At 54.4% G+C, this 26,290-nt stretch overlaps 3 protein-coding genes across 7 annotated transcripts in view; 2 read left to right on the top strand and 1 right to left on the bottom strand.

The window, feature by feature from the left end:
- Positions 1–5,647, bottom strand: part of Ap3s1 (adaptor related protein complex 3 subunit sigma 1) — a 30,513-nt gene extending 24,866 nt beyond the window's left edge. For all 4 annotated transcript variants that reach the window (XM_070031513.1, XM_070031511.1, XM_070031512.1 and 1 more), the window contains exon 1: positions 5,477–5,647. In XM_070031513.1, the coding sequence (XP_069887614.1) occupies positions 5,477–5,545 (69 nt within the window). In that variant the 5' untranslated portion in view covers positions 5,546–5,647. The remainder of the gene's footprint in view (positions 1–5,476) is intronic.
- A 265-nt stretch (positions 5,648–5,912) lies between these two features.
- Positions 5,913–9,958, top strand: Atg12 (autophagy related 12). Its single transcript, XM_070031508.1, has 4 exons — positions 5,913–6,119; positions 7,382–7,518; positions 8,685–8,747; positions 9,564–9,958. The coding sequence occupies exons 1-4, from the start codon at positions 5,954–5,956 to the stop codon at positions 9,621–9,623; spliced, it is 426 nt and encodes a 141-aa protein (XP_069887609.1). The 5' UTR covers positions 5,913–5,953; the 3' UTR covers positions 9,624–9,958.
- Positions 9,959–15,663: 5,705 nt separating this feature from the next.
- Cdo1 (cysteine dioxygenase type 1) lies at positions 15,664–26,071 on the top strand. 2 transcript variants are annotated; one of them, XM_070031507.1, is made up of 5 exons: positions 15,664–15,901; positions 19,392–19,469; positions 21,242–21,393; positions 24,048–24,217; positions 25,297–26,071. In XM_070031507.1, exons 1-5 carry the CDS (start codon positions 15,732–15,734, stop codon positions 25,324–25,326), a joined length of 600 nt encoding a protein of 199 aa, XP_069887608.1. In that variant the 5' UTR covers positions 15,664–15,731; the 3' UTR covers positions 25,327–26,071. The 2 variants fall into 2 exon arrangements, with proteins under 2 accessions (XP_069887608.1, XP_069887607.1); XM_070031506.1 differs by having other exon boundaries at positions 15,665–15,901; positions 21,239–21,393.
- Positions 26,072–26,290: the final 219 nt, after the last annotated feature.

Below are 26,290 nucleotides of genomic sequence, written 5' to 3'. Positions count from 1 at the left end.
GCTAAAATTATTTTTAAGTAAAGAACAATGTTAAGAGTCTTCCTAGGGCTTGCATTTGGTTGACCAAGAACTTAATAATCAGATACAGCTTCTGTAGAAATTGAGGAAATGAAGGTTTTTAGTTTAGAAATTTTCCTGTGCATACATAAATATATATATACACACACACTGTGTGTAGAGCATCTGCACAAATACATATAGGCTCTGTGTAGAACCTATTATATCTACAGAAAGAACTAAGCTCATATAAAACAAAACACTTCCCCTTTATTAGAGTGACTCACCAAAGTGCATGTTATGGTGCACTAATTACACAGAAAATATAACCCAAGGGTTTGCTTTCTTGTCTGGTAGCCATATAATAAAGACTACGACTTACGAACTACCTCAGCAATATACAAATATTGCCAGGAAAATATGGAAAGGAGAAAGGTTACTGTTGCCAAGTCACCGTGGCTAAGCCTCGCTGGACGGAGACAAACCCAGACAGCCTCTTGCCTTTCTCCGGTGATAGCTCAAGGACACCAAGGCAAGGCAGGGAGGGACCGGCCCTGACTCCATCCGCTACAAACCCTCTTTATTTTCCTATTTCTTGAGGGCCTTGCACGTGTTAGGCGAGCGGGCACTCTGCCCCCTGAGCCAGACCTCCAGCCCTTTTTGCCTCTGAGGTGGTTTTTTAGAGAGGGTCCTGGATCCAGCCTGGATAGTGACCCACTGGTTACAGCCTCCTTCAGAGCTGGGACCACAGGTGTACACTTCACACCGGGCTCTCTGCTTGAGATGCTAGTCTTGCTCACTTTTTGCTCCTGCTGGCCTCGAGAGGCAGCAATCCCTGCGGCTGCCTCCAGAGACCTGGAATTACCAGTGTGAGCCACGGAGCCGGGCCCCATGGACCTTTAACAATGGGGCTCTGGCAGGAGGAGCCCAAACAGCAGGCTAGTGCAATGCATGCCGCTGTGTCTTCTATCTCCCACGTGATCAAAACAGGGGGGCAGAGGCAAAACCAAAAATCACAGCGTGAAATGAAAGCCTGTACTATTACAGGACACACACACACACACACACACACACACACACACACACACACACACGTACTTCAGCTGGAGGATAAATGGAAAATGCAGACCAGGAGCAGTGAGGGAAACCTGTTGAGAAAACATTGAACCACTGACGGATCACTTAGCGGTGGCCAGTGCTGCTGGACTCCATGCTGGGCTTCCTGCGGGCCGCCACACCCTTCCCCCTCTTCCAGACTGCTCAATCTGTTGGCAGATTCGGGTCTGTGACGGATGCAGGCGCAGTTACGCCTCCTTCGAGGAAGGCTCAGTCCGGCAGCGGCTTCCTTCCTGGTCCTCTGCCAGCGAACAGAATTCCACAGACCGGAGGAAGTTGAGGAAGCCCATCTAGTCCAAACACCGCCCAAAGCTAGATTCTACATGCATGCACCTGACAGAGAGTCGTGAAAGCGTTTTCTACAATCAAGACTTTGCACGGATGGCTGCGGTCCCACAAATCTGCCTAAATTCCACCTTCCCTCAACGACACCAAGGAGAGAAGCGGGGAACTAGAGACTATGAAACAGTGAGCATGAAAAGCGAAAGACAGGGCAGCACAGAGGATGACCTTGGATGACCTCTGAGGACACCAGCAGCCCTCTTCCCACAGCCTGCCCTTCCTGCCCGTGGGTCTTCCTGGCATTTTCCAGGGCTTTTAAACACGGGATCCCTCTGCTGCCGCCAGCAATGCTCTTCCCCTACAATCGGCAGCGCCGGGTCCTGAGCTTCCTGCCAGCCAGCACTGGTGGGCAGGGAGCAAACGTGCAGACAAAGTGACTGATGGCCTTAATGAGTGAAAGAGCCGTCTGCCCTGGCGGGGGGTGCAACCCGGGCCAAGCCAGGGGAATCTTCCTGAAGGACAGACACACAGGTGTCAGCACGATCCAGCTGACACACAGACACAGGCGCGGGCACCCCTTCCTTCCGAACCATCTCGCTCCATGCCCGGCCACACGGGCACTCATGCCCGGGCCAGAGGCCACCAAAGCCAGAACCGTGCCTGACCGGAACCCACACAGCAATCAACTGCAACTGGAGGCAAAGGCCGCTTCTGCCCCCATGCCGGACAAGAAAAAGATGGTTTACCTTTCCAAACGAAACGCACATTTCAGTAGACAGTTAAAACCCACACAAGACCGATTACACTGATATTACCTTCTGCAAGGAATGTCCACTTACTAGATGTAGACATAAGAAAATACATTTCACTACCAGACATAATTGTCTGGCTAGGAAAATGACTAATAGAAAAGGTTTAAAAGGCAAGTTACATGGTTCAAGCAAAAGGGCAACAATGTAACGTTAGTGGTATTTTTCACTGGAAAAAAAAAAACAAACCGGGAACTGATGGCTCACGCCTGTCATCCTAGCTACTCAGGAGGCTGAGATCTGAGGATCTCGGTTCAAAGCCAGCCCGGGCAGGAGAGACCGTGAGACTCTTATCTCCAATAAACCACCAGAAAACCGGAAGTAGCGCTGTAGCTCAAGTGGTAGAGTGCTCACCTTGAGCTGAAGAGCTGAGGGACAGCGCCCAGGCCCAGAGTTCAAGCCCCATGGCCGACCAAAAAAAAAAAAAAAATCAACTAGCTGGGCAAAGTGACTCTATACCTCAAATCCTAGCTACTCAGGGGGCTGCAATCTAAGGATCCAGGTTCAAAACCAGTCTAGCAGAAAAGTCTGTGAGTGTCTTACATCCAATTAACCAGCAAAACAAGCCAAAAAAGCTCAGCTGTGGCTCAAGTTTACAGCACCAGCCTTGAGTTAAAAGCTAAGAGGGACAGTGTCCAGGCATGCGTACATGTACACATATGTACACACACACACACACACACACACACACACACACACACACACGAGAGAATCAACTAGCTTTTAGTCTGAACTAGGAATGATGTACAATTTTCAGCTGGATATTAGTACTTAAATTATACTAAATGAAAACCCTGCTCACATCTTCACCACAAAAGCAGCAAAACAAGAAGGAAATAAGCTTGAGATTTCTAACTTTGAATTTAACATACAAGTGCAAAAAGAGAACAGGGAAACCTGTAAAAACTGTTTTAAGAAGGGGGAAAGGGAGGTGTGAGAGATGGAGGGAGGGAGGAAGTCTGACTGGGATTTATCATATGCTAATGTGGAAGTGTGCATTAATATACCTTGTGAAATCTTCCCCCCAAACTTCTCACTTCAATCAACACCTCCACAGACTGCATTCTTGGTGCTGGCAAAGTGATATTTTTCTCAGTTTTTTTTTTTTGGTCGGTCATGGGGCCTGAACTCTGGGCCTGGGTGCTGTCCCTCAGCTCTTCAGCTCAAGGCGAGTGCTCTACCACTTGAGCCACAGTGCCATTTCTAGTGTTTTATTGGAGATAAGAGTCTTATGGATATTTCTGCCTGGGCTGGCTTTGAACCGTGATCCTCAGATCCTCAGAGTAGCTAGGATGACAGGTGTGAGCCATGGATGCCTGGCTCAGTTAATTTTTAATAACCGTCTCCCCAAATGCCCAACAGTGTGAGTCTGGGCACGGGTGTTAGCTTGCTTCTGGGAATGAGCAAAACCATGTCCCAGGCCCAACGCTGGGCCGTTTCACCCTACGGGGACCTGGTCCTCCCGTGGGGCAGGGAGACTATAACAGGTCCTCAGCCACCTGTAAAAAGGACTTACTCCTACGGCTTTCTGGTCACCTGCTCACAGCAATACCCACAGTTACAGTTCTAGAAGGAGAGAGAGATGCTGCAAATATGACTCGTTTTTAATAAGTACAGGAAAAGCTACAAATGAGGAGGAGGGACTGAGACAGAAGGACAGTGAGAGACAAAGAAAGAGAGATGGAGAGACACTGAGAGACAGAGACATAGAGAGCGAGAGCGACAGAGACAGAGAGACTGAGAGACACAGAGACATAGAGACAGGGACAGACTGAGAGACACAGAGACATAGAGACAGGGACAGTGACAGAGACAGGAGAGACTGGGAGGGGGGCAGGGTCGGGGAGGGGGGCAGGGTCGGGAGGGGGGCAGGGTCGGGGAGGGGGGCAGGGTCGGGGAGGGGGGCAGGGTCGGGAGGGGGGCAGGGTCGGGGAGGGGGGCAGGGTCGGGAGGGGGGCAGGGTCGGGAGGGGGGCAGGGTCGGGGAGGGGGGCAGGGTCGGGAGGGGGACAGGGTCGGGAGGGGGGCAGGGTGGGGAGGGGGGCAGGGTCGGGAGGGGGGCAGGGTCGGGGAGGAGGGGAACAGAGGGAGGAGAGCGAGTGTGTGAGTGAATGTGAGTGTGTCTCCCCAAATCAGAAGCCGGACCCCTAATTTCCGGGTCGGGGGTCAACCCTCCGCCAGCCCCGCGCGGGGCGGCCGGGCGGCCGGGCCTCCTTCGTCGGGGCCGGGCCGGGGAGTCCGCGAGGCGGGGCCGGGCGCCCGCAGCCGCCACGTCCCGGAGAGGCTGGGGGGGGGGGGGGGGGAAGAAGGCGCGGGTGGACAGCGGCCGGCCAGGCCCGACCCCCGGCCCCGACCCCAGATCCCCGACCCCGGACCCCGACCCCGGACCCCGGCCCCGAACCCCGACCCCGGCCCCCAGCCTCTAACCCCGGACCCCGGCCCCTGCTCCGAACCCCGACCCCGGACCTCCGGCCCCCGGCCCCGACCCCAGATCCCCGACCCCGGACCCCGGACCCGACCCCAGATCCCCGACCCCGGACCCCGGCCCCGAACCCCGACCCCGGCCCCGAACCCCGAACCCCGACCCCGGCCCCCAGCCTCCAACCCCGGCCCCGAACCCCGACCCAGGCCCCCAGCCTCCAACCCCGGCCCCGAACCCCGACCCAGGCCCCCAGCCTCCAACCCCGGCCCCGAACCCCGACCCCGGCCCCCAGCCTCCAACCCCGGCCCCGAACCCCGACCCCGGCCCCGAACCCCGAACCCCGACCCCGGCCCCCAGCCTCCAACCCCGGCCCCGAACCCCGACCCCGGCCCCGAACCCCGACCCCGGCCCCGAACCCCGACCCCGGCCCTCAGCCTCCAACCCCGGCCCCCAGCCTCCAACCCAGGCCCCCAGCCTCCAACCCCGGCCCCGAACCCCGACCCCGGCCCCCAGCCTCCAACCCCGGCCCCGAACCCCGACCCCGACCCCGGCCCCGAACCCCGACCCCGGCCCCCAGCCTCCAACCCCGGCCCCCAGCCTCCAACCCCGGCCCCCAGCCTCCAACCCCGGCCCCCAGCCTCCAACCCCGGCCCCCCGGCCCCTGCTCCGAACCCCGACCCCGGACCTCCGGCCCCCGGCCCCGAACCCCGAACCCCGACCCCGGCCCTCAGCCCCCAACCCCGGCCCTCCGGCCCCCGACTCCCGGCCCCGGCCCCGCCCGCACAGCCGGAGCCCGGGCGGCTCGGGGCCCCGCGGCCCTCAGCCCCGCGCCGGGCGCGGCCCGCACTCACGTAGGGCTGGTAGAACTTGGACAGCCGCGGCTTCCCGTGGTTGTTGAAGATGAGGATGGCCTTGATCATGGCTGGGTCTGGCCGGCCGGAGGGGCGCTGGGGGCGGCGCCGGGGCGGGGACGGCGCGGGCCGGGGCTCGGGACGTCGCCGGCGAGCCTTCCCCGCCCGCGCCCTGGCGCGCGCGCGCACGCACACGCACGCCGGCACGCACGGGGGCGGCACGCCCGCGCGCACGGGCGCGCTCCCGCGCCGGGGGCGGGGCGGGAGGAGAGCGCGGGCCGCGGGATCTCGCCGGCGAGCCTGCCCCGCCCCCCGCGCGTGCACGCACACACGCACGGACGTGCGCGCGCGCGAGCCGAGGGGCGGGGCCCGGGAGGGGCCGACGCGGACGCGGCCCGGGGAGAGGCCTCCCTGGCCATAAGGCCCGCCCCCGCGCGCGCCCCGCCCTCACTTCCGCCCTCACTTCCTGCCGGCGCGATGGCCGCGGAGCCGCAGCGGGTGCTGCCGCTGCTGCCCCCCGCCGCGGCGGCGGGCGGCGAGGGGCCGGCCGAGGCCTCCCCGGAGCCGGCCACGCCGGACCCCCCCTCCTCCGCGGCGGTGTCCCCCGGCACGGACGAGCCTGCGGGCGACGCCAAGAAAAAGAGTAATGGCGGGGTGGGGGGGAGACGCTGGTTGGTGGGGGGGGCCGATCAGAGAGGCCAAGGCCGAGGCTCCGCCCCGACGGGCGTCCCCGCCGACGGGGAGACGGGGAGGGGGGCGCCTTTGCGTTCCCAAGGCTTCTAACCGGGTCTGAGGGGAAAAAGCGGCTTCTGCGCATGCTCAGAACGCGGGGGGGGGGCGGGAAACGGGAGCTGGCGGCCTTTGCGCATGCTCAAGCCGGTGGGGGGGGGAAACAACGGGAGTTGGCGGCTTCCGCGCATGCTCCTCAGGCCGGGGATGGCGGGGGGGGGGGGGGGGGCGCGCGCCGCGGTTACCCGGGCGACGCCGGGGTCACGTGACCCGGAAGGCGCGCTCGGGCCGGCCTCGGAGGTGCCCCGGGTTCCAAGTCAGGCCCTGGCTTATTCGTTTATGTTCATTGTTCTGCTCTTTCCCAGTACAGCAGGTGAGGGGAGAACGGATGAGGAGGTGACGTTGTTGTTGTTGTTGTTGTTGTTGTTGTTGTTGTTGTTGTTGTTGGGGGTGCTAGTCCTGGGGCTGGAGCTCTGGGCCTGGGCGCCCCCCAGGGTTCAAGGCCAGCGCTCTCCCACCTGAGCCACGGCGGGGTTTATTGGAGGTAAGAGTCTCAGGGACTTTGTTGTCCCCCCCAGCTGGCTTCGAACCGCCATCCTCAGATCTCTCTCAGCCTCCAGAGTAGCTAGGATTTACAGGCAGGAGCCACTGGTCCCCATTCCCCGCCCCCCCCCACCCCTTTACAGACCATTTTAATTCTTCTCTTTGGAATTACCGACTGTGCCCAAATGTGTTGGAATGGTTAGTCCCTGGCAAGAACTCTGCAGGGAAATAGAAGGTAAGAAGCTCAAGTCCGTGCTGATGGCTCACGCATCTCACCCTAGCTGCCCAGGAGCCTGACACCTGAAGATCAAAGTTTGGAGCCAGCCTAGCCAGACAAATCTATGAGCCTTACCTCCAATTACCCAGCAGAAAGCCAGAAGTGGAGCTGTGGCTTATATGATAGAACACTGCTTCAAGGCAGTGTTAACAGATTACAGCTCACGCCTTTAATCCTAGCTACTCAGGAAGCTGAGATCTGAGGATCATGGTCCAAAGCCAGCCTGGGCAGGAAATTCCATGAGACTCTCACCTCCAATGAAACACCAGAAAACATCTCTTGACTAAAGACCTGAGTTTCCTATGGCATCATCATTAAATATTCCAGGGTGATTGTCAATTTCTTTTCTTTTACAGTTGACATCCTGCTGAAGGCTGTGGGCGACACCCCTATAATGAAAACCAAGAAGTGGGCTGTAGAGCGAACCCGGACCATCCAGGGCCTCATTGACTTCATCAAAAAGTTCCTTAAACTGGTGGCCTCGGAGCAGTTGGTAGGAAGCCAGGGTGACAGCCTTGCTGCGCGGGGTCACGGTGCTTCTGGGAGACAGGGAGTAGCACAGAAACACCAGCGCCTAGTGGGGGCCCTGCAGAGCGGGTGCTGCGCTGCGGCTTCACAGCGGTTCCGGGGACAGGGAATAGCAGTGCAGAATCACACGTGGAGCCACGTATGCCTCACGGGGCCCTTCCTGTCATACAGTGGGGAGACAGGCGCGCCAGGTGGAAAGCTACACACACACACACACCAGCGCTGTGACTCACTGCCGTTCCAGCATTGCTTTTGTCCCAACATGGGCAGTTCATTCAAGAGACACGCTTGTGCGCCTCACACTCAGCGTTGGAATAAACAGGTCCTGAGGCAGGTCCGGCCTCGAGGGTTAAGATGCTGAATGCCATAGTCTGTCCTAGGGCATTTGGCTTCCGGAGCTGGAGCTGGAGCGGCCACGTAGTCCTATCACTTCACAATGGGAGCATGGTCTAAGAAGCGCCTTGGGCGTTTCTGTTGTTGGATGATTGTCAAAGTAAACTTACCAAAACAAACGTGGATGTGGTGTATAATTTTGAGGCCAGCATCTGTTCAAGTCCCTTGCTGGCTCAACGTCACGATGGCTTCGGTGTCTGTTGAGTGCTATACCAATGCTGTCTGACAGGCAGCTTCACCAGCGGGCGGGTCACAGGTTTGAACAGCATTACCTCAGCTGGCACATGAGGGCGCGGTTGGGATTTGTGCCAGTACTGGGAGACGTACCTGCTGCGTGCACACACACAGTGAGGACAGAAAATGAACCCATCTGTTAGGTGGGATATGTTAGAAATCCTTTTTGTGAGTGAGGAGCGAGAAACTGAAACTCATCCAAGAGTTGGTAAGTGGCTCTCAAAAACCAGAGACTGACGGTAAATGCAAACGGAAGTAGTCAGCAGGTGCCAGTGTCTTATACCTCTAATCCTAGCTACTATGAGGCTGAGGTCTGGAGATCTCGATTTCATGTTGTAAGCCAGTTGTAAGAACTTGTGTTACTTTTATTCCTTTGGAGGGAAGATGTGTTTTTCACCAAACTTCATAGTTGGTGGGGTAGAAATGAAGGAAAATAGTTTGAAATCACAGAATTGGAGCCCAGAAAATGATAATTGATTGGTTTTGTCTTTCTCTTCCTTGCAGTTTATTTATGTGAATCAGTCCTTCGCTCCTTCCCCAGACCAGGAAGTTGGAACCCTGTATGAGGTAAGCAGCCGTGTGGGGACTGGTATACAGTCAGGTGTCCTTGAACAACTGCCCTTGCACGCTGCTGCATCTGTAACATCCTGAACATTGGGAAGTAAATTCTATTGTGATTGAAAAGCCAGAGTGAGACTCCAGGGGCTCAGAGTGTCCTTTGCCTCTGATTTTGTCTGCATTGGTCCTGTCTGTAATGCAGATTGCCTCCACAAAATTGAGTGGAACTACATTCAGAAAACTTGCTTCCACCTTGTTCTTTGATGGCAGTAGTCACTGGTGTATACACACAGTGACCTACATTGCCGTCAGAACCAGCCGCTCATACCCAAGTCAGTCTGGTTAACATCAGCACTTAAGTTGTTGGTAAGTGTGGCATAGAAACAGCCGTGTGATGGGGTAAGAAGTTGAAAGGGCTGGCACCAGTCAGGATGCGCGTGTTCATAAACGGCTTTGTAAAACAGCAGCTCCTCTGCACCACTGCTTAGACATAGTCCAAAATGGAAATGAAAAGAAACAGGCACATTTTCAAGAAATGGCCATAAATCCATGGGTGTCTGTGGTGTGGAGAACTTTTTCCCTTTTTTGTTTTTGTTTGTTTTGGTCAGTTGTGGGGCCTGAACTCTGGGCCTCGGTGCTGTCCCTCAGCTCTTCAGCTCAAGGCGAGCGCTCTACCACTTGAGCCACAGCGCCACTTCCAGCCTTTTCTGCTTATGTGGTACTGAGGAATCGAACCCAGGGCCTCATACATGCAAGGCAAGCGCTCTACCACTGAGCCACCTTCCCGGCCCAGAACATTTCTTTATATGATGTCTCTCCTTGCAGTGTTTCGGCAGTGATGGTAAACTGGTTCTGCACTATTGCAAGTCTCAGGCCTGGGGCTGAGCCACGGCAGAAGCCACTTGCTACAACTTGAGATGAGATGGTTTGCAGAGGACCCAGCATGCACCTGCTGTGACTCCTGCTCAGGCGCAAGATAGCATCCATGGAGAGAGTGGGGGTACCCCAGTTGCAGTCGGAAACTGGTACACTCACTAATCCCCAAGGACAGGCTCCATTCAGCCCCGCCTCCCGACGGGCACTCCTGCTGATGCAGAGCTTCCTGGGGCTAAATAAATACAGGACGGAAACTGTGGAAGTGTCACACCAGTGCTCACCATGACTGAGTGTTCACTTGTACCATTATTGTTGTTATTCATAGTAAAAGTTTACTCGCTAAAGAGGTTGTTGGAACTTCGATTTGTTTAGAATTCGGGGTATTTACACTTTGTCTCTTATTCCCCATATAAACAAGTTGCTTGGGCCTCTCCTGGCTAATTCTCTCCATAGCCCAGCAGGGGGCAGCAGGGCCTTGAGAAAGGTTTGACACCTGGGCAGCTGGCAGGGGGAAAGGCTCCGCCTACTAAATTCTAGCTAGTCAACAGCAGATGTGTCAACAAAGCAGAAGACTTAGAGAATATGGACAGTGTACAATGTGTTGGAAAACAGGTCATTTTACAAGTTCTGGACATCTGAATCAGGGCTCTTCTCATGAGGTAAGATCCTTGAGTCAGTACAATGTCCCAATCTCAGTGAGCCAATCTCTCACCACGATGGAAGGTTTGATCATGTATTTTACAAACTGAAAAGAGCATAATGTTTTGTTTTATGCATGTCTTGTGCCATGACCAAGAGGAACATTTTCACTAATGCTTTCATTTGTGTTGTATTTGTTATGCCATACTTTCTAGAAAGCGTTGCTGTCAAAGCCAGGCATGGTAGCATACTCTTGTAAAATCTCAGCACTTTGAAGGCTTGTAACAGCAAGTGTCAGGATTTGAGGGTACCCTACCCTTCACTACGTAGCAGGACCCTACAGGAAAAGCATCCCAGTCAGTGGAATGGAATGTCCAAACAGGATCTGAGGCATGAAGTAGAATTCAAAGAGGGCTTGAACTCGACTTACATTCCTTAAACCTTAGAGCAGGCCTTGTGACTATTATTCACCTCTGAGTTAGCATTAGGAGGTACTCAGTAAAACTTGACACTGAAGAAATTGCTGTTGCGTGTGAATTCTCCATTTCCCCTCTGTCAGTGTCCCTGGGTAGTAAATTAGTGGACTCATAGTGACTGACTCAATTGTGCAGTGTTAAGACTACAAAAATAAGTTGCTGGGCGTCAGTGGCTCACGCATGTAATCTTAATTACTCAGGAGACAGATCTGAGATTCACAGTTCAAAGCCAGCCCAGGCACAGAAATCCACGAATTCTTACCCCCACTGAACCACCAAAAATCCAGAAATGGAGCTGTGGTCCCTAGTCGTAGAGCATTAGCCTTGAGCAGAAAAGCTCAGGCACAGCACCTTCAACTCAGGAGTTCAAGCCCCAGAACCAGCACACACAAAAGTCAAGTGTCAATTACAGAAGAAAACCTGTTGTCTTAGTTCATTAGAGAAGGGAAGGTACTCAGTTGCCAAAACAGGTTGAATTTATGTTCACTGCTAACGTTTTAGATAGTAAACACAATTTAAAAATTCATTATTCTCATCCAGACAACTTACTAGCTTATTAAATCTACAGTTAACTAAATATATATACCTTATTTCTTCCTTCCCTAATGGCCTTGGTGTCAATAATGCCCTGCTTTTCCCCTATTCTACAAGAAAAGGACCTACAGCACATGAGGTATACATGATACTAGAATAACCTACTCCCAGCTTTCAAAAGTAAGCAAAGATTTCCTAACCGCCTCCCCCTCCTTTAAGTCACTCGGTAGGGGTGTTTATCTGTAATCAAGATTTTGTCAGCTAGTGGCATCTGCTTTCTAGGGGGTTTTTTTTGGCCATAAATGGACTTTATATGTCACATTTTCTTAACCAGATAAAAGAACTAAAAATGAAAGAACTACATCTATGCCTTAGATTATATAACCATTGTCCACCAATTACTTATGTGTAACCCAAAGTAGGAAAGCATTTGATACTGAAGGAGAAGGAAAAAATGAGAAGTCTTGGCTTTGTTGTCCAGGGATCATACATGACTTTGACCAGCCACTCCAGGACACAGAGAAAGACGCCCGGTACTTCAGCTGGCCTAGTTTTGACAGTTACATTCCACACCGGGTTCCTTCCTATTGCTTAGCTTGCCTGTGTCCTTCGGCTCACGGCGTGGGTGACTAGCAGCTCTGGCCAAGGTTCTCCAGGTGAGAGTAAAAGCGGTCCATCCGGTTGCTCTGCAAGAGCTGATGTCCAGCTCCCGCTTGGTGCTCTACCAGTGTATCCATGTTGATCTGTTCGATTCAAGGATCAGAATGCACCCCCCTCCACCCCCCAAAGCCTTCCATCAGCTCAGTCTCGGCCCAGACGTGACTCGGGGGAATGTTTGCTGAACGGCAATAGCATCTCTCCCCACACCTAACTTCCCCTGCTGTGTATTTCTTCATTGCGTGTTGTATCCAGTCAGCATGTGTGTGAATCCCTCCCTCCCTGTGTGTTGCCTCAAATACTAGATTTATCCCTGCCTGCCCCAAAGAAACTGCAGACCTTCTGAGGGCAGTGACTTAAAACCACCGGGGATTCAATTGGGTGGCAGTTGCTGGCTCTTAGTACAGTGCTCGTCAAAATGGGTCAAGTGGCCAGGCGCTGGGTGGCTCATGCCTATCATCCTGGCTACTCAGGAGACTGCCATCTGAGGATCACAGTATGAAGCCAGCCTGGGCAGGAAAGTCCACATGAGACTTATCTCCAATGAACCACTCAGAAACTGATAGTGGTGCTGTGGCTCAAGTGATAATAGCACTGGTCTTGAACACAAAGAGGCTCAGGGAGAGCACCCAGGCCCCGAGTTCAAGCCCCACAATTGACGCCCCCTCCCTTCCAAAAAAGTTGGGTGAATAGGCAATTATTTCCAGGCCTCTGATCATTTTAAAGTTTTTTTTTCTGGGCATCTTCATTCCATTCTATCTCTTTGATCGTGGTGGTTATTTAAGTTAATAAAACATCAGATCATGCTACTTAAATCTGGTCTTATCCTAGATTTCAGTTCACCACTCCAGTTACCCGAGGGGCCAACTGCTAATAAGCTTTGCTTTACCTTCATGCCTATACCCTCGAAGTGATAACCCGGGGTTCCCCGCAGGCCCTGGGCGGTCCGAGCCAGGCATGGATGGATGGAGACAGGAACGCGTGTTGCCAGGCACTGGTGGCAGGTGTCCAGGATCCTAGCCACTGGACAAGGCTGTGAGAAACAGAGTTCAAAGCCAGCAGAGGCAACACCCGGCAGGACACCTCCAGGCTCCAAAATTAAATGGCTAAAAGTTCCTACTAGCAGGGAGAGCCTCATGAGAACTGCCAGGACCTGCTAAGAAAACAGCAAGCAACTTAATGAAAGATGGGGGTCACTGCTTCCAAACTCCAGGGGAGAGACAGTAGAGATTGCTCGCAATCTCACACTGAAACCACCTAGAATCTCAGCCTTGGTGCCAAAGCCAAAGAACAGCTTTGGTAAGCAGAAAATAAAAAGAGTGATGAATTCAATGTGACTAGAAAATAATGCAAGAGTAAAGGGGGGGACGATTTAAAAAATAATAAGGTAGCTCAGATCCAAAACCCAGGCGACTTGAATGCCGGGCTGACAAAACCCTACTGAGCAGGGAAATGAGAATTAACGAAAGTTCCAGACGATGAGGGAGAAAGCAGTCGGATGCTTGGGCTGGGGAAAAGCCGGAGCCGTGGGGTCCAGAGATGGAGGCCAGGGAAGCCCAGCCACAGGAGCTGGAAGAGTAAGAGGGGAAAGGCAGGGGATGGAGACACTTGCTGGCACCTGGTTCTGAGGGGGTGGGAAGCATGGGCAATGGGGGGTGGGGGGTGTGTAAGCCCATCAAAGACACAGAACCTCTATCTAGTTCTTTATGCTCCAAAGGAGTTCCTTAAGTCCTACGTTTGGGGGTGCATTAGAGGGCGGGCCTGGCATGTGAAATTGGAAAGAGAGAGGGAGGGAGGGAGGGAGAAGTATCTACAGAGATGATCAAGGAAATGTGGAGTGGGAGCAGGCTTAGAGAAGAAGCCAACCAAAGTGTGTGTGTGTTGGAAGACCACGCAGAGGAATGAAAGTAGAATGTGAATGGTCGGAAGCTGAGAGTGTCAGGGCCCGGGCTGGGGTGGCTCTGAGCCCTCCACCCCCAGGGCCGGGGTTCCAGGCCAGCCCTAGCAAAACGTGCGCAAGTCTTCTCTTCAGCCGCACCTGCCATCCGGGCTGTGGCTGGTGGGGAGGCCTACCCTAGACACAAAAATAAATAACATAAAATCAAGACCCTACTTGAAAAACTGTCTGAAGCAAAAAGGGCCAGAGGGGGCTCCAGTGGGAGAGCGCTTGAAGACCTCGAGTTCGAATCCGGGGCACTGCCAGAAAACAAATACGTATGAAATATACTGATCTTCCATCCTGAAACGAAAGAGACCCAGAATGGATCTTTGACAGGAACAGCACAAGTATAGCTAGATTGATATATACATATATTGATAGATATAGCTAGATTGATACATAGATATATTGGTATATTGACATATATAGATTGATATATAGATTGATATATAGATATATTCATATATATTGATATATTGACGTAGATAGATCGATACATAGATATATTGGTATATTGACATATATAGATTGATATATAGATAGATTCATATAGATTGATATATTGACATATAGAGATAGATTGATAGATATAGAAAACAACTAAAGCTACAAGTGACTGGATTCCCAGCTCTGTTCTTACAGATTATTCCCAGCCAACGGGATCTCTGGGCTGCTCTCCAGCCACGCCCCTGCCCCTCCCTCAGCAGTCCTTTCTGGAAACCTCCTTAGGACCTCCATCCACAGCTACTGTCAGGGGCTGCAGGGCGTGGCCTGCTGGGGGGGCTGTCTGGGGGCGGAGCCTGTCAGGGGCCGCAGGGCGTGGCCTGCTGGGGGCGGAGCCTGCCAGGGGCCGCAGGGCGTGGCCTGCTGGGGGGGCTGCCTGGGGGTGGAGCCTGTCAGGGGCCGCAGGGCGTGGCCTGCTGGGGGGGGCTGCCTGGGGGTGGAGCCTGTCAGGGGCCGCAGGGCGTGGCCTGCTGGGGGGCTGTCTGGGGGTGGAGCCTGCCAGGGGCCGCAGGGCGTGGCCTGCTGGGGGGGGCTGTCTGGGGGTGGAGCCTGCCAGGGGCCGCAGAGCGTGGCCTGCTGGGGGGGCTGTCTGGGGGTGGAGCCTGCCAGGGGCCGCAGGGCGTGGCCTGCTGGGGGGGCTGTCTGGAGGCGGAGCCTGTCAGGGGCCGCAGGGCGTGGCCTGCTGGGGGCGGAGCCTGCCAGGGGCCGCAGGGCGTGGCCTGCTGGGGGGGCTGCCTGGGGGTGGAGCCTGTCAGGGGCCGCAGGGCGTGGCCTGCTGGGGAGGCTGTCTGGGGGTGGAGCCTGTCTGAAAGGGGGCTGGGGCCTGTCTGGTGGGAGAGGGGGCGGGAGGGGGGTGTAGCTCTGGGGCAGAGCCCGTCTGGGGGCGTGGCCTGCCTTGAAGCGGGGCGTGGCCTGCCTAGGGGCTGTGGCCTATCGGGTGGCGGGGCGGGGCCTGGCGGGTGCTCGCGTCGGACCTGCCCGAGGCCCTTTGTTCCCGCGTGCCCGCTCCGCGCCGCACGCAGTGTTGGTCTCGTGGGTCCTCGCTGCGGCCTGGGCGGGGGCAGCGGCCACAGCCCCCTCCCGTCGCCCTCCCCAGCCTCCCCGCCTCGCTAGGTGCAGGGGGGCGGTGGCGCGGGAGCCGCGCCGGGCCGGCCTCCGCCCCGCCCCGCCCCGCCCCGCCCCGCCTGCGCCCCGGGTCCCGGGTCCCGGCCCCCCCCCCCCCCGCCCGCCTCCCCGCGCCCCGGTCCGCGCCTCCCCGCCCCCGGCGCGGCGGCTTAAATAGGAGCGGGAGGCGCGCGCCGCCCGCTGGTCCCGAGCGGCTCCGGGCGCGGGGCGAGGTCGGACCCCGCGGCGGCCGAGGCCGCGAGCATGGAGCGCGTCGCCGAGCCCAAGCCGCGCACGCTGGCCGAGCTGGTGCGCGCGCTGCACCGGCTCTTCGCGGGCGACGAGGTGGACGTGGAGGAGGTGCGGGCCGTGCTGGAGGCCTACGAGAGCGACCCCGCCGAGTGGGCGCCCTACGCCGCCTTCGACCAGTACAGGTGCGGCCGCGGGGGCGCGGGGCGGAGGAGCGGGGCCGTGCCGATCAGGGGCGCGGGGCGGAGGAGCGGGGCCGGCCGGGGGCGCGGGGCCGATCAGGGGCGCGGGGCCGGCCGGGGGCGCGGGGCCGGCGGGCCGGGGCGCGGGGCCGTGCCGATCGCGGGTCTCCGGCCCCCCGTGTCCCCGGCGCCGCGCTGCGCCCGCCGTCCCCCCTCCCCGTCCGTCCACCCGCAGCCGCCGGCCACTCGGAGCCCGGGGCCCCCAGCGGCGCCCTGCCTCCCGGGGAGACCAGCACCCCAAAGCAGAGATGCGGGGCGACGCCCCCTCCCTCTGGGCACCTGGAGGGGCCCGGGCCCGGGGCCATGAGCGCACCCGAGACCCCGCACCCGAGAGGATCCCCCGCACCCGAGATCCCCCCGCACCCGGAACCCCGCGCACCCGAGATCCCCCCGCACCTGAGATCCCCGCGCACCCGAGATCCCCCCGCACCCGAGATCCCCGCGCACCCGGAACCCCGCGCACCCGAGATCCCCCCGCACCCGAGATCCCCGCGCACCCGAGATCCCCGCGCACCCGGAACCCCGCACCCGAGATCCCCCCGCACCTGAGATCCCCCCGCACCCGAGATCCCCTGCACCCGAGATCCCCGCGCACCCGAGATCCGCCCGCACACCCGAGATCCCCCCGCACCCGAGATCCCCCCGCACCCGAGATCCCCCCGCACCCGAGATCCCCCCGCACCCGAGATCCCCCCGCACCCGAGATCCCCGCGCACCCGAGATCCCCGCGCACCCGGAACCCCGCACCCGAGATCCCCCCGCACCTGAGATCCCCCCGCACCCGAGATCCCCGCGCACCCGAGATCCCCCCGCACCCGAGATCCCCGCGCACCCGAGATCCCCGCGCACCCGAGATCCCCCCGCACCCGAGATCCCCGCGCACCCGAGATCCCCCCGCACCCGAGATCCCCCCGCACCCGAGATCCCCCCGCACCCGAGATCCCCCCGCACCCGAGATCCCCCCGCACCCGAGATCCCCCCGCACCCGAGATCCCCCCGCACCCGAGATCCCCCCGCACCCGAGATCCCCCCGCACCCGAGATCCCCCCGCACCCGAGATCCCCCCGCACCCGAGATCCCCCCGCACCCGAGATCCCCGCGCAGTCGGGACTCCCCCCCCCCCGCACCCGAAATCCCTGCACAATCTGGACCCCGCGCACCGGGGACCCCGTGCCCTCGGGGACCTTGTGCGCAATCCCACACTTCTGGAAGGTTCTCTCAGGTGACTGAGGAGGGAGAGGAGGGAGCGGCCGGGACCCCGTGGCTGTCAGTGAAGCGGCCCCGATCCGCTCCCGTGTGTTTGAGAATTTGTTAGGTGTGTTCGTGTGTGTGTGTGTGTGTGTGTGCCTGGTGTGCATGCCTGGTGTGTGTGCGTGCATGCTTGGTTGTGTGTGCGTGTGCATGCCTGGTGTGTGTGCGTGCATGCTTGGTTGTGTGTGTGTGTGCATGCCTGGTGTGTGTGCGTGCATGCTTGGTTGTGTGTGTGCGTGCATGCCTGGTGTGTGTGCGTGCTTGGTTGTGTGTGCGTGCATGCTTGGTTGTGTGTGCGTGCATGCTTGGTCGTGTGTGTGTGCATGCTTGGTTGTGTATGTGCATGCTTGGTTGTGTGTGTGTGCATGCCTGGTGTGTGTGTGTGCGTGCTTGGTTGTGTGTGTGTGTGTGTACATGCTGGGTTTTGTGTGTGTGCATGCCTGGTGTGTGTGTGTGTGTGTGTGTGTGTGTGTGTGTTTGTGCATACCGGTCCTGGGGGGGGTGAACACAGGGCCTGGGTAGTGTCCTTTAGCTTTTTCTGCTCATGACTGGTGCTGGACCGTTTGAGCCACAGCTCCAGTTCAGCTTTTTTGCTGCCTAATTGAAGCTAAGCGCGTCCAGTGAAGGTCCTGCCTGGCTGGTTTCTGATCCCCCCCCCCTCGGGTCTCAGTCCCCACCGGCGGGCGGCTGGGCTGGAGGCAGCCGCAGGTCTTAGCCCTGTGGAGGTTCTGTTGGTCATTTATCTGACTCCACACAGTATTGACCCAGTGAAATGAACCAGGGTGGGCTGATCTTTAGAATTAGCATTTCTAGGGACCTTGAATTCGTCTTCATTAACAGACCCAATCTCTTCTCCAAGGCAGCCTGCATTAAAGTCAGCCTGGTCCTGGAGGATGTGGGGGGGTGGTTGTTGGTAAACGCAGAAGAACCATAGTAGAACAGATGTCCAGAAGTTTGTTCCCTCAGAGAGCAGACAGATCAATCCTCAGTCCCCAAGGGAGAACCGGGCTCCTGGTGGAGAAACTCGGTTTACTGGGACTCGCCAGACTGTGCGTCCGGCCCTTGGCGAGGTCATAAAGCACTACCAAGAAAGGAAGACGAAATGGCTCAAAAGTACTTACTAAGCAAGTGCCTCAAGGATCACGCTCAGCAGGCCCTTGGCCCTGAGCCCTGGGGGAAGGAGGGACAGGAGGGAAGGGACAGGTTGGACACAGTACACAGGTGGCCAGAGTGGACAGCATTACACAAAGGTCCTGTGGCACGGAGAGTCTTAAAATGATGTTAGCGTGATCACACTTCGACAGGGGTGGAGGGAAGGGGGAGCCCCACTCCTCCCAAGTTAGGATCGTGCTGCTTTGCTGGAGAGTTTTTGCTTTGTTTTGTTGGCCAGCGATTGGGTTCCTGCAGTAGCAGAAGGTTTTCTATTCTGATCTGAGTTGGCCTTTGTTCCCGCACTCAGGCTAACATCCAGCTTGTTTGTGGGGTGCTTTTCATTACCAGAGGCTCTGAATGTGCTCTGTGTGTGTGTGTGTGTGTGTGTGTGTGTGTGTGTGTGTGTGTGTGTGTGTGTGTGTGTGTGTGTGTGTAAGCTGTAGTGGCTTAAAAAAATGAACTCTAAAACAGCTATTTTAATGAAATCTGGTTTCTCAAGTCCTCCTTTAGCTCTGGGAAGGAGAAAGGGGAAAAAAAAAAACAAAACAAAACAATAGCCACATTCTTCTACAGAGCAGTAATAGACTTAAAAAAATCTTCTGTGAGAAAGTTACTTATTTTTTTTTTATCAGCCTGAGATTGATGGACATGAAGACACAGAGAGTTTGTTTTGATTTCTGTTACCTTTCCAGGGCATCAATTAAAACTGAGCAGTGAGATTCTATAAAGGTAGGGAATTGAACAGAGGAAGATCTTGTCATCTGTCATAGATGAGCAAACAAAACAAAAACAGCCACAAAATACAGAAGGTCAAAAAATCAACCGTGTGAAATGGTTTTCATTAGGACTGGATTTCTGCTCAGACAAAACACATCCAAATTCACTCAGAGATAGAAATATTAACATTTATACATAAGGGGTATTTTGTGACACATTCATTTTTTTTAACCAGTTCTGTTTTCAGTGGTCAAATTCAACCTACTGAATATGTTGTGGGTTTTTTTGTTTGTGTGTTTGTTTGTTTATCTAGGTATACCCGAAATCTTGTGGACCAAGGAAATGGGAAATTTAATCTGATGATTCTGTGTTGGGGTGAAGGGCACGGAAGGTAAAAATCAGTTCACTCAAAATATTTCTTTTCTCTTGGCTTTTTGGGTTTTTGTCGTTGTTGTTTTGTTGTGGTTGTTGCATTTTGTTTTGTTTTGGCATCAAACCCAGCCCCATTTGGGAGCTTCGTAGACCCAGCCTAGGGAAATGCAGTCTGGTGCTAGCCATTAACTTTGCAAAGACAAACACATCACGGCTTAGAATTCTTTAGTCACTCTGTCCCTGTAATTCCCAACACGGGGGCTTTCAGGCCTGTACTGTGTCTGCTAAAAACAACAACAACTACCACCAAAAACCGAGCCGGAAATCAAGAGGCAGGACACCACCTTCTTTTAACCTGCTGATCTGAGGTTAAACTTTGTGTTTTCATTGTGCTTAAACCTGACCTCCGAGGTATGAAGTGTGTAAACAGTTGTGGGACCAAAGAACAACCCAGCAGGATTGGGAACTAGAAAAACATTTCACAAATTCAAAAAATTTGTTTCTGCTTCCAATCATTCAGCTTCTTTACCTGGAAGGCCCACTCAACCCCACACCGACTCTCTGAAGATCAGTTTCTGGTCTTTACTTTGTATGTTTGTTGTCATGTCATTACCAAATGAATATTGTTATCTTTTTAATCAGTTATTTCTGTGTGTGTGTGTGTGTGTGTGTGTGTGTGTGTGTGTGTGTGTGTGTGTCAGGGGGAGAGAGGAAGGGAGGGAGAGAGAGAGTTGTAGGGCTTGAACTCAGGGCCTGGGCACTCTACCACTTTGAGCCACAGCGCCACTTCCGGCTTTCTGGTGGTTTGTTGGAGATAAGAGTCTCACGGACTTTCCTGCCCGGGCTGGCTTCTTACCTCCATCTTTAGATCTCAGTCTCTTGAGTAACTAGAATTACAGGTGTGAGCCATAGGTACCCAGCTTTTGGGTTTTGAGTCTTGAGGACTTTTCTGCCTGGGCTGGATTTGAGTCTTGATCCTCCAATCTCAGCCTCCTGAGTAGCTAGAATGACAGGCGTGAGCCACTGGAATCTGGTGTTAGACTCACTTTTGACTGGAGGAAAGAAAGAAGAATTTATAAAGCTTTAGAAAGCTCAATCAGTAGGACATATTGATTTGTCCGTGTGTGTGTGTGTGTGTGTGTGTGTGTGTGTGTGTGTGTGTGTGTGTGTGTGTGTGTGTGTGTGTGTGTGTGTGTGTGTGTGTGCCAGCCAGTCCCAATTTAGGGCCTGGGCGCTGTCCCTGAGCTTTTTGGCTCAAGGCTGCCACTATACCACTTGAGCCACAGTTGCACTTCCAGGTTTTGTTTGTTTGTTTGTTTGTTTGGTTCTTAAATAAAGAGGAGAGTCTCAGGGATTTGCTTGCCTGGGCTGGCTTCGAACTCTGATCCTCAGAACTCAGCCTCCTGAGTAGCTAGGACTGTGGGTGTGAGCCACGGGGCCTGGCTTTTGGGTTTTGTGTTTTCTTGAGGCGGTCTCCCTCTGTGGCACAGGCTGACCTGGAACTCTTCAGTCCTCTTGCCTCTACCTCCTGGATTCCAGGAATCCACCACCAAGCCCACCCACCTTGCATTGAAACTGTCCCTCGTCTACGTTGCTGGGAGTGATGTGTTTTTCTTCTATTGCTGTTGCCGGGCAGTGTTGAATTGTAAACCTGATGCTATCAGAGATGGAGCTGGGCATGGGGAGGGGGGAGATGGTGCTGGGGAGGGAGGGGAAAGGTCTTGACAGCGGGTGGGTGTCAGGTGCGGAGATGATCCCTGAGCGCCCCCCCCCCCGCGGTCTATACAGCAGTATCCATGACCACACGGACTCCCACTGCTTCCTGAAGATGCTGCAGGGAAGCCTGAAGGAGACGTTATTTGCCTGGCCTGACAAGAAGTCCAACGAGATGACCAAGAAGTCCGAGAGAACTCTGAAGGAGAACCAGTGTGCCTACATCAATGGTAAATGGCCGGTCCCATGGGGCGGGCGGGGAAGGCACTGTTAACTGAGATGCTACGTACTGACCCACGTCCACTGGAAATGGCCCGAGAGGACTTGGGATGGAGAAGTCTTGGGAGATGATCCAAACAGGGGGGTTTGCTTTGTAAGGCTTTCTAGCTGGCTGGGGGTCATTTATCGAAAATATATGCATCCAGACGGTCATCTCATTAGAAAATTGTTTCACCAGCCAGGCGCCGGTGGCTCACGCCTGTCATCCTAGCTACGCAGGAGGCTGAGATCTGAGGATCCTGGTTCAAAGTCAGCCCAGGCAGGAAAGTCCATGGGACTCTGATCTCCAGTTTACTACCAAAAACCAGAAGTAGAGCTGCGGCTCAAATGGTAGAGCGCTCGCCTTGAGCTGAAGAGCTGAGGGACAGCGCCCAGGCCCAGAGTTCAAGCCACAAGATCGGTACGAATAAAAAAGTCATCTGCCTGCCAAAACTCAGAACTAGTCAGAAGGGAGTATGAATGTACATCAGAGTCGTCTTCCAGCAGAAAGATGGTGGAAACATGAGAAAATAGAAGGGAATGTTCTGGAAATAAATGACTAGCTAGCGCCAGTTTTTCTGAGATGCAGACGGCATACCTAAAACTCTCCTCAAGGGAAATTTTTACAGAATATATGGTTGGATGGAGAATTGTAGATTTTGTTCCAAGAATTTGTTCCTTCTTCTAAATGCATCTCAGGACAGCCAAATGCTCCCCAGGAAAGGCAGTGAATTCAATTCTATAGTTCTAAAAGGCGTAGAATGTTCCAGAAAGCCTCATGGTAACACATGAAGATAAAATAATCTGTATTCTCATTTGCAGATGAGGCTGCTCACAAGTAAGGAAAACGAGTAAAACTTGTCCAGGTTCTTAAGTGTGTGATCCAGGACTTGAACTCAAGCAGCCCGACTCCGTGCATGCTAGCAGACTGGAATAAAATGAAATGTTGCTGAGCTTTTTCTGGCAACGCCTGAGAAATATGTTCCTTCCTATATCTTAAAGTCTAGTGCTGGCCAGAGTGCTTGGCCTGAGTTCACTCGGTCCTTAGTGTAGGAATGCGAGTCACTTACAAAGGTCAGATTGGATAGAAGGTTTTTATTCTCCTCCTCTGTCATGTAGCAGGAAATGTCATCAATCTTCCTCATCTATTTGAGAGCTGCTTTATATAGAAGACATGGCACGTTTCCAAGGACAATCTGTCGTCCGTACCATACACACAGTAAAGCCAAAGGTGGTCAGAGTAATGAGTTTCAGCTGGAGTTGGTTCTTCTTGAGAAAGCTTTGCTCCTCCTCCTCCTCCTCCTCCTCCTCCTCCTCCTCCTCCTCCTCCTCCTCCTCCTCCTCCTCCTCCTCCTCCTCCTCCTCCTCTTCTTCTTCTTCTTCTGGCTTGAACTCATAGCCTGGATTGCTAGCTCTGGGAGGCTGAGGCAGGAGAATCTGGAGTTTGAGACCAACCAGAGCCCTATAGCTCAGGAAGGAAGGAAGGAAGGAAGGAAGAAGGAAAGGGAAGGAAAGGTTTCTAGTTTTCTGGTGGTTCATTGGAGAGCAGAGTCTCACAGACTTTCCTTCCTGGGCTGGCTTTGAACCACGATCCTCAGATCTCAGCCTCCTGAGTAGCTGGGATGACAGGTGTGAGCCACCGGCGCCCGGCTTGTAGGTTTTTATTTCTAAGTGCTTTTGATCTCCTGACCCGTTTGACTGCATCTGTCTCTGGGAATGCTGCCAGCTGGCCTGGCAGGGGTTTCTAAAGTCTTCTGAAATGACTGTTTTGGCTCAAATGCCTTGGCTATTGGGGCTGGGAAGGTGGCTCAGTGGTAGAGCGCTCGCCTCGCATGCATGAAACCCTGGGTTCGATTCCTCAGCACCACATTCACAAAGCCGGATGTGGTGCTGTGGCTCAAGCAGTAGAGTGCTCACCTGGAGCAAAAGAAGCTCAGTAACAGCGCCCAGGCCCTGAGTTCAAGCCCCAGTCTGTCTGGTGAGACATAGCCCTTCCATGGTGAATTTTCAGTGACAGTCTCTTCAGGGCTTGTATTTGTCTTGAGCTGATAAAACACCTAGGAAAGACTGGAGCTAAGTGTGGGGAGAGCGCGGATCTTTTCATTCGGTGTGTCGGCGTGTGCCTAACTCACCTGGTTTTCTCGTAGTGTTCGCCTGTTTCACTCTCTCCAGAACTGGATCTCAGTCTTTACTGGGAGAAAAAAGAGAGGGATCTTGATGAGAGGCATTTAAGGCTTTTTTTCCTAGTTTGTCAACCACGTGGTGTAGTTTTGTTTTGTTTTGTTTTAGTGGTTGTTTTGGTGTCCGTTTTCTGTGCCAGGACTGGGGCTTGAACTCAGGACCTGGGGGCTGCTCCTAAGCTTTTTCACTTAGAGTGGGCGCTCCACCACTTGAGCCACATCTCCCCTCCCGGCTTTTTGCTGGTTAGCCGGAGATAGGACTCTTAGGACTTTCTTGAACCTGGATCCTCACATCTCAGCCTCAGGAGTAGCGAGGATGACAGGCGTGAGCCACCGGCGCCTGGCTAGCATTTCAGGTCTGGCTTTCAGTGTGGGACAGACACAGGGGTCCCGGCCTCCAGGGCCCTCTGGTCCCCTTCACCTCTGCCCGCCCTGGCTTTCCCCAGACTCGATCGGCCTCCACCGCGTGGAGAACGTCAGCCACACCGAGCCCGCCGTGAGCCTCCACCTGTACAGCCCGCCCTTCGACACCTGCCACGCCTTTGACCAAAGAACGGGACACAAAAACAAAGTCACCATGACCTTCCACAGCAAATTTGGAGTCAGGACTCCCTTCGTGAGTACATTGTTTGCATATCGTGTGTGTGTGTGTGTGTGTGTGTGTGTGTGTGTGTGTGTGTGTGTGTGTGCGCGCGTGTGCTGACACTGGGGCTTGAACTCAGGGCCGGGGCGCTGTCTTGGCCTTTCTTCTCAAGGCCATCGTTTTGCCACTTGAACCACAGCTCTGTTTCTGACTTTTTGCTGGTTCACTGGAGATCAGAGCCTCACAGACTTTCTTCTCCGGGCTGGCTCTGAACCACCATCTTTTTTTTTTTTTTTTTTTTTGTCGGCCGTGGGGCTTGAACTCTGGGCCTGGGCGCTGTCCCTCAGCTCTTCAGCTCAAGGCGAGCGCTCTACCACTTGAGCTACAGCGCCACTTCCGGTTTTCTGGTGGTTTATTGGAGATAGGAGTCTCACGGTCTCTCCTGCCCGGGCTGGCTTTGAACCGCGATCCTCAGATCTCAGCCTCCTGAGTAGCTAGGATTACAGGCGTGAGCCACCAGCGCCCGGCTTGAACCACCATCTTTAGACCTCAACCTCCTGAGTCGCAAGGTGCGAGCCCCCTGGCTGGACCGTTAGTTGGATATCTGGAGCATTAAATATTCTTGAAGAATGAAATGAGCCTTTGCTTAGGAGAAAGACTCGGTGTGTCTTGTTTCTGCAGCTATGGTGGGTCTATGTAAAAAGCTAAATCACCCGCATAGCATTGCTTATTGAGGAATTTCAAGATGGTGTGCATTCATGGAGACAGCGTTTGCTCCATTTTGGGGGAAATGTCAGAGAACGCTCGCCGTCCTCCAAGGGATTCCCGCCGCTGGGACATTGCCTGGTGCATCTGTCTCCTTTGCAGGACTTCGCCAGTCAACTGCATGGTTAACCTTTGCACAGTGCTCAGATGCTGGAAGGCAGAGTTTTCTCAACCCACTGCCGGCCCTGGCTTTGTTTTTATGCCCTTCCATCTTCCAACCCCCCGAGAGACAGTCCTATCTTGTCCCATTTCTCCAACATGGATAGAAATACAAGACTGCTGAGAACAAGCTGAAATACCTTGAGTGGAAGAGTCTCACCCGGTTTTCTTTCTTGCCTTTCTTCCAGCCAACTTCGGGTTCCCTGGAGAACAACTGAGAGGGATCAGATGCTGCGAGCTTTCCCGTGCAGGCTTGCTGAACATCTGCTGGAGCGGGAAGACCTCCAGCCATTGGCTGTCTGTTAATCAGTTCATTTAAATAATTAAGCCAATACTTAGATCCAGTACAAGGCAGGTGCTAATGGAAGGTACTAAGTAAGCAAATGGTGCCTGTGACACTAAGGACAAAAGTCTTGGATTTTAAAGCACCCCTGCCGCCCTCCCCTTTATCCGTCTCCCACATGTGTGAGTGTGTGTGTGCGTGCGTGCGTGCACACACACATACACACTCATAGACAGCGTCTCTCCTGGTTCTGTTGTTAAGTTCTATTGGAACTATATCGGGGATTTCAATGAACTGTAATTAGCAATAAGTAAAAACAAAAACCCACAGACATCAAATGCCTGTTTGGATACCTGGAGGACTACATGTCTTTAATATACTTTGTATGTTCTTAATATTTCAATGTTTGATTTTTTTTTTTTTTGCATCTGTGCATTTTTTAAAAGCTTTTTTTCCCCAACCTTACTTTACAAGTCCCTCCGCTATGATGAGTGGAGAAATTTAGGGTAATTTGCTACTTGGTGGCAAAGAGGACTGAGAAATGTATGCAGAACTAAACCTCCTGCAAACCAAAATATAAACCCACATGTAACACACCTTCCACCATCACGGTCAGAGACTGTTGAATGCTGCCAAAATTGCCAAATACATGCTCTTAATAAACCTGGATTTGAACACAATTTGAAGTTGTCTCTCTCTGATGACTACACAAAGATGCCACGTAAATCATAGTTTCTTAGATTTTGGTAGATCATCACAGGCAATGGGAAGGGTACTTTGCTTCTTTGGGTGGTTGATTAGAGGTGCTGGGGGTTCAATCCAGGCCTGCTGGCATGGTAGGTGAGTGCTCTACCATTAAACCGTCCCACACACCTCTCCACATTTCTCTATATTTGCAC

This window comes from Dipodomys merriami, unplaced genomic scaffold (genome assembly GCF_024711535.1).
Source record: "Dipodomys merriami isolate MVZ:Mamm:240054 unplaced genomic scaffold, mDipMer1.0.p SCAF_201, whole genome shotgun sequence".
Classification (NCBI taxonomy): domain Eukaryota; kingdom Metazoa; phylum Chordata; class Mammalia; order Rodentia; family Heteromyidae; genus Dipodomys; species Dipodomys merriami.
Note: the sequence above shows the minus strand (reverse complement) of the source record. Positions and strands in the feature narration are given on the sequence as shown.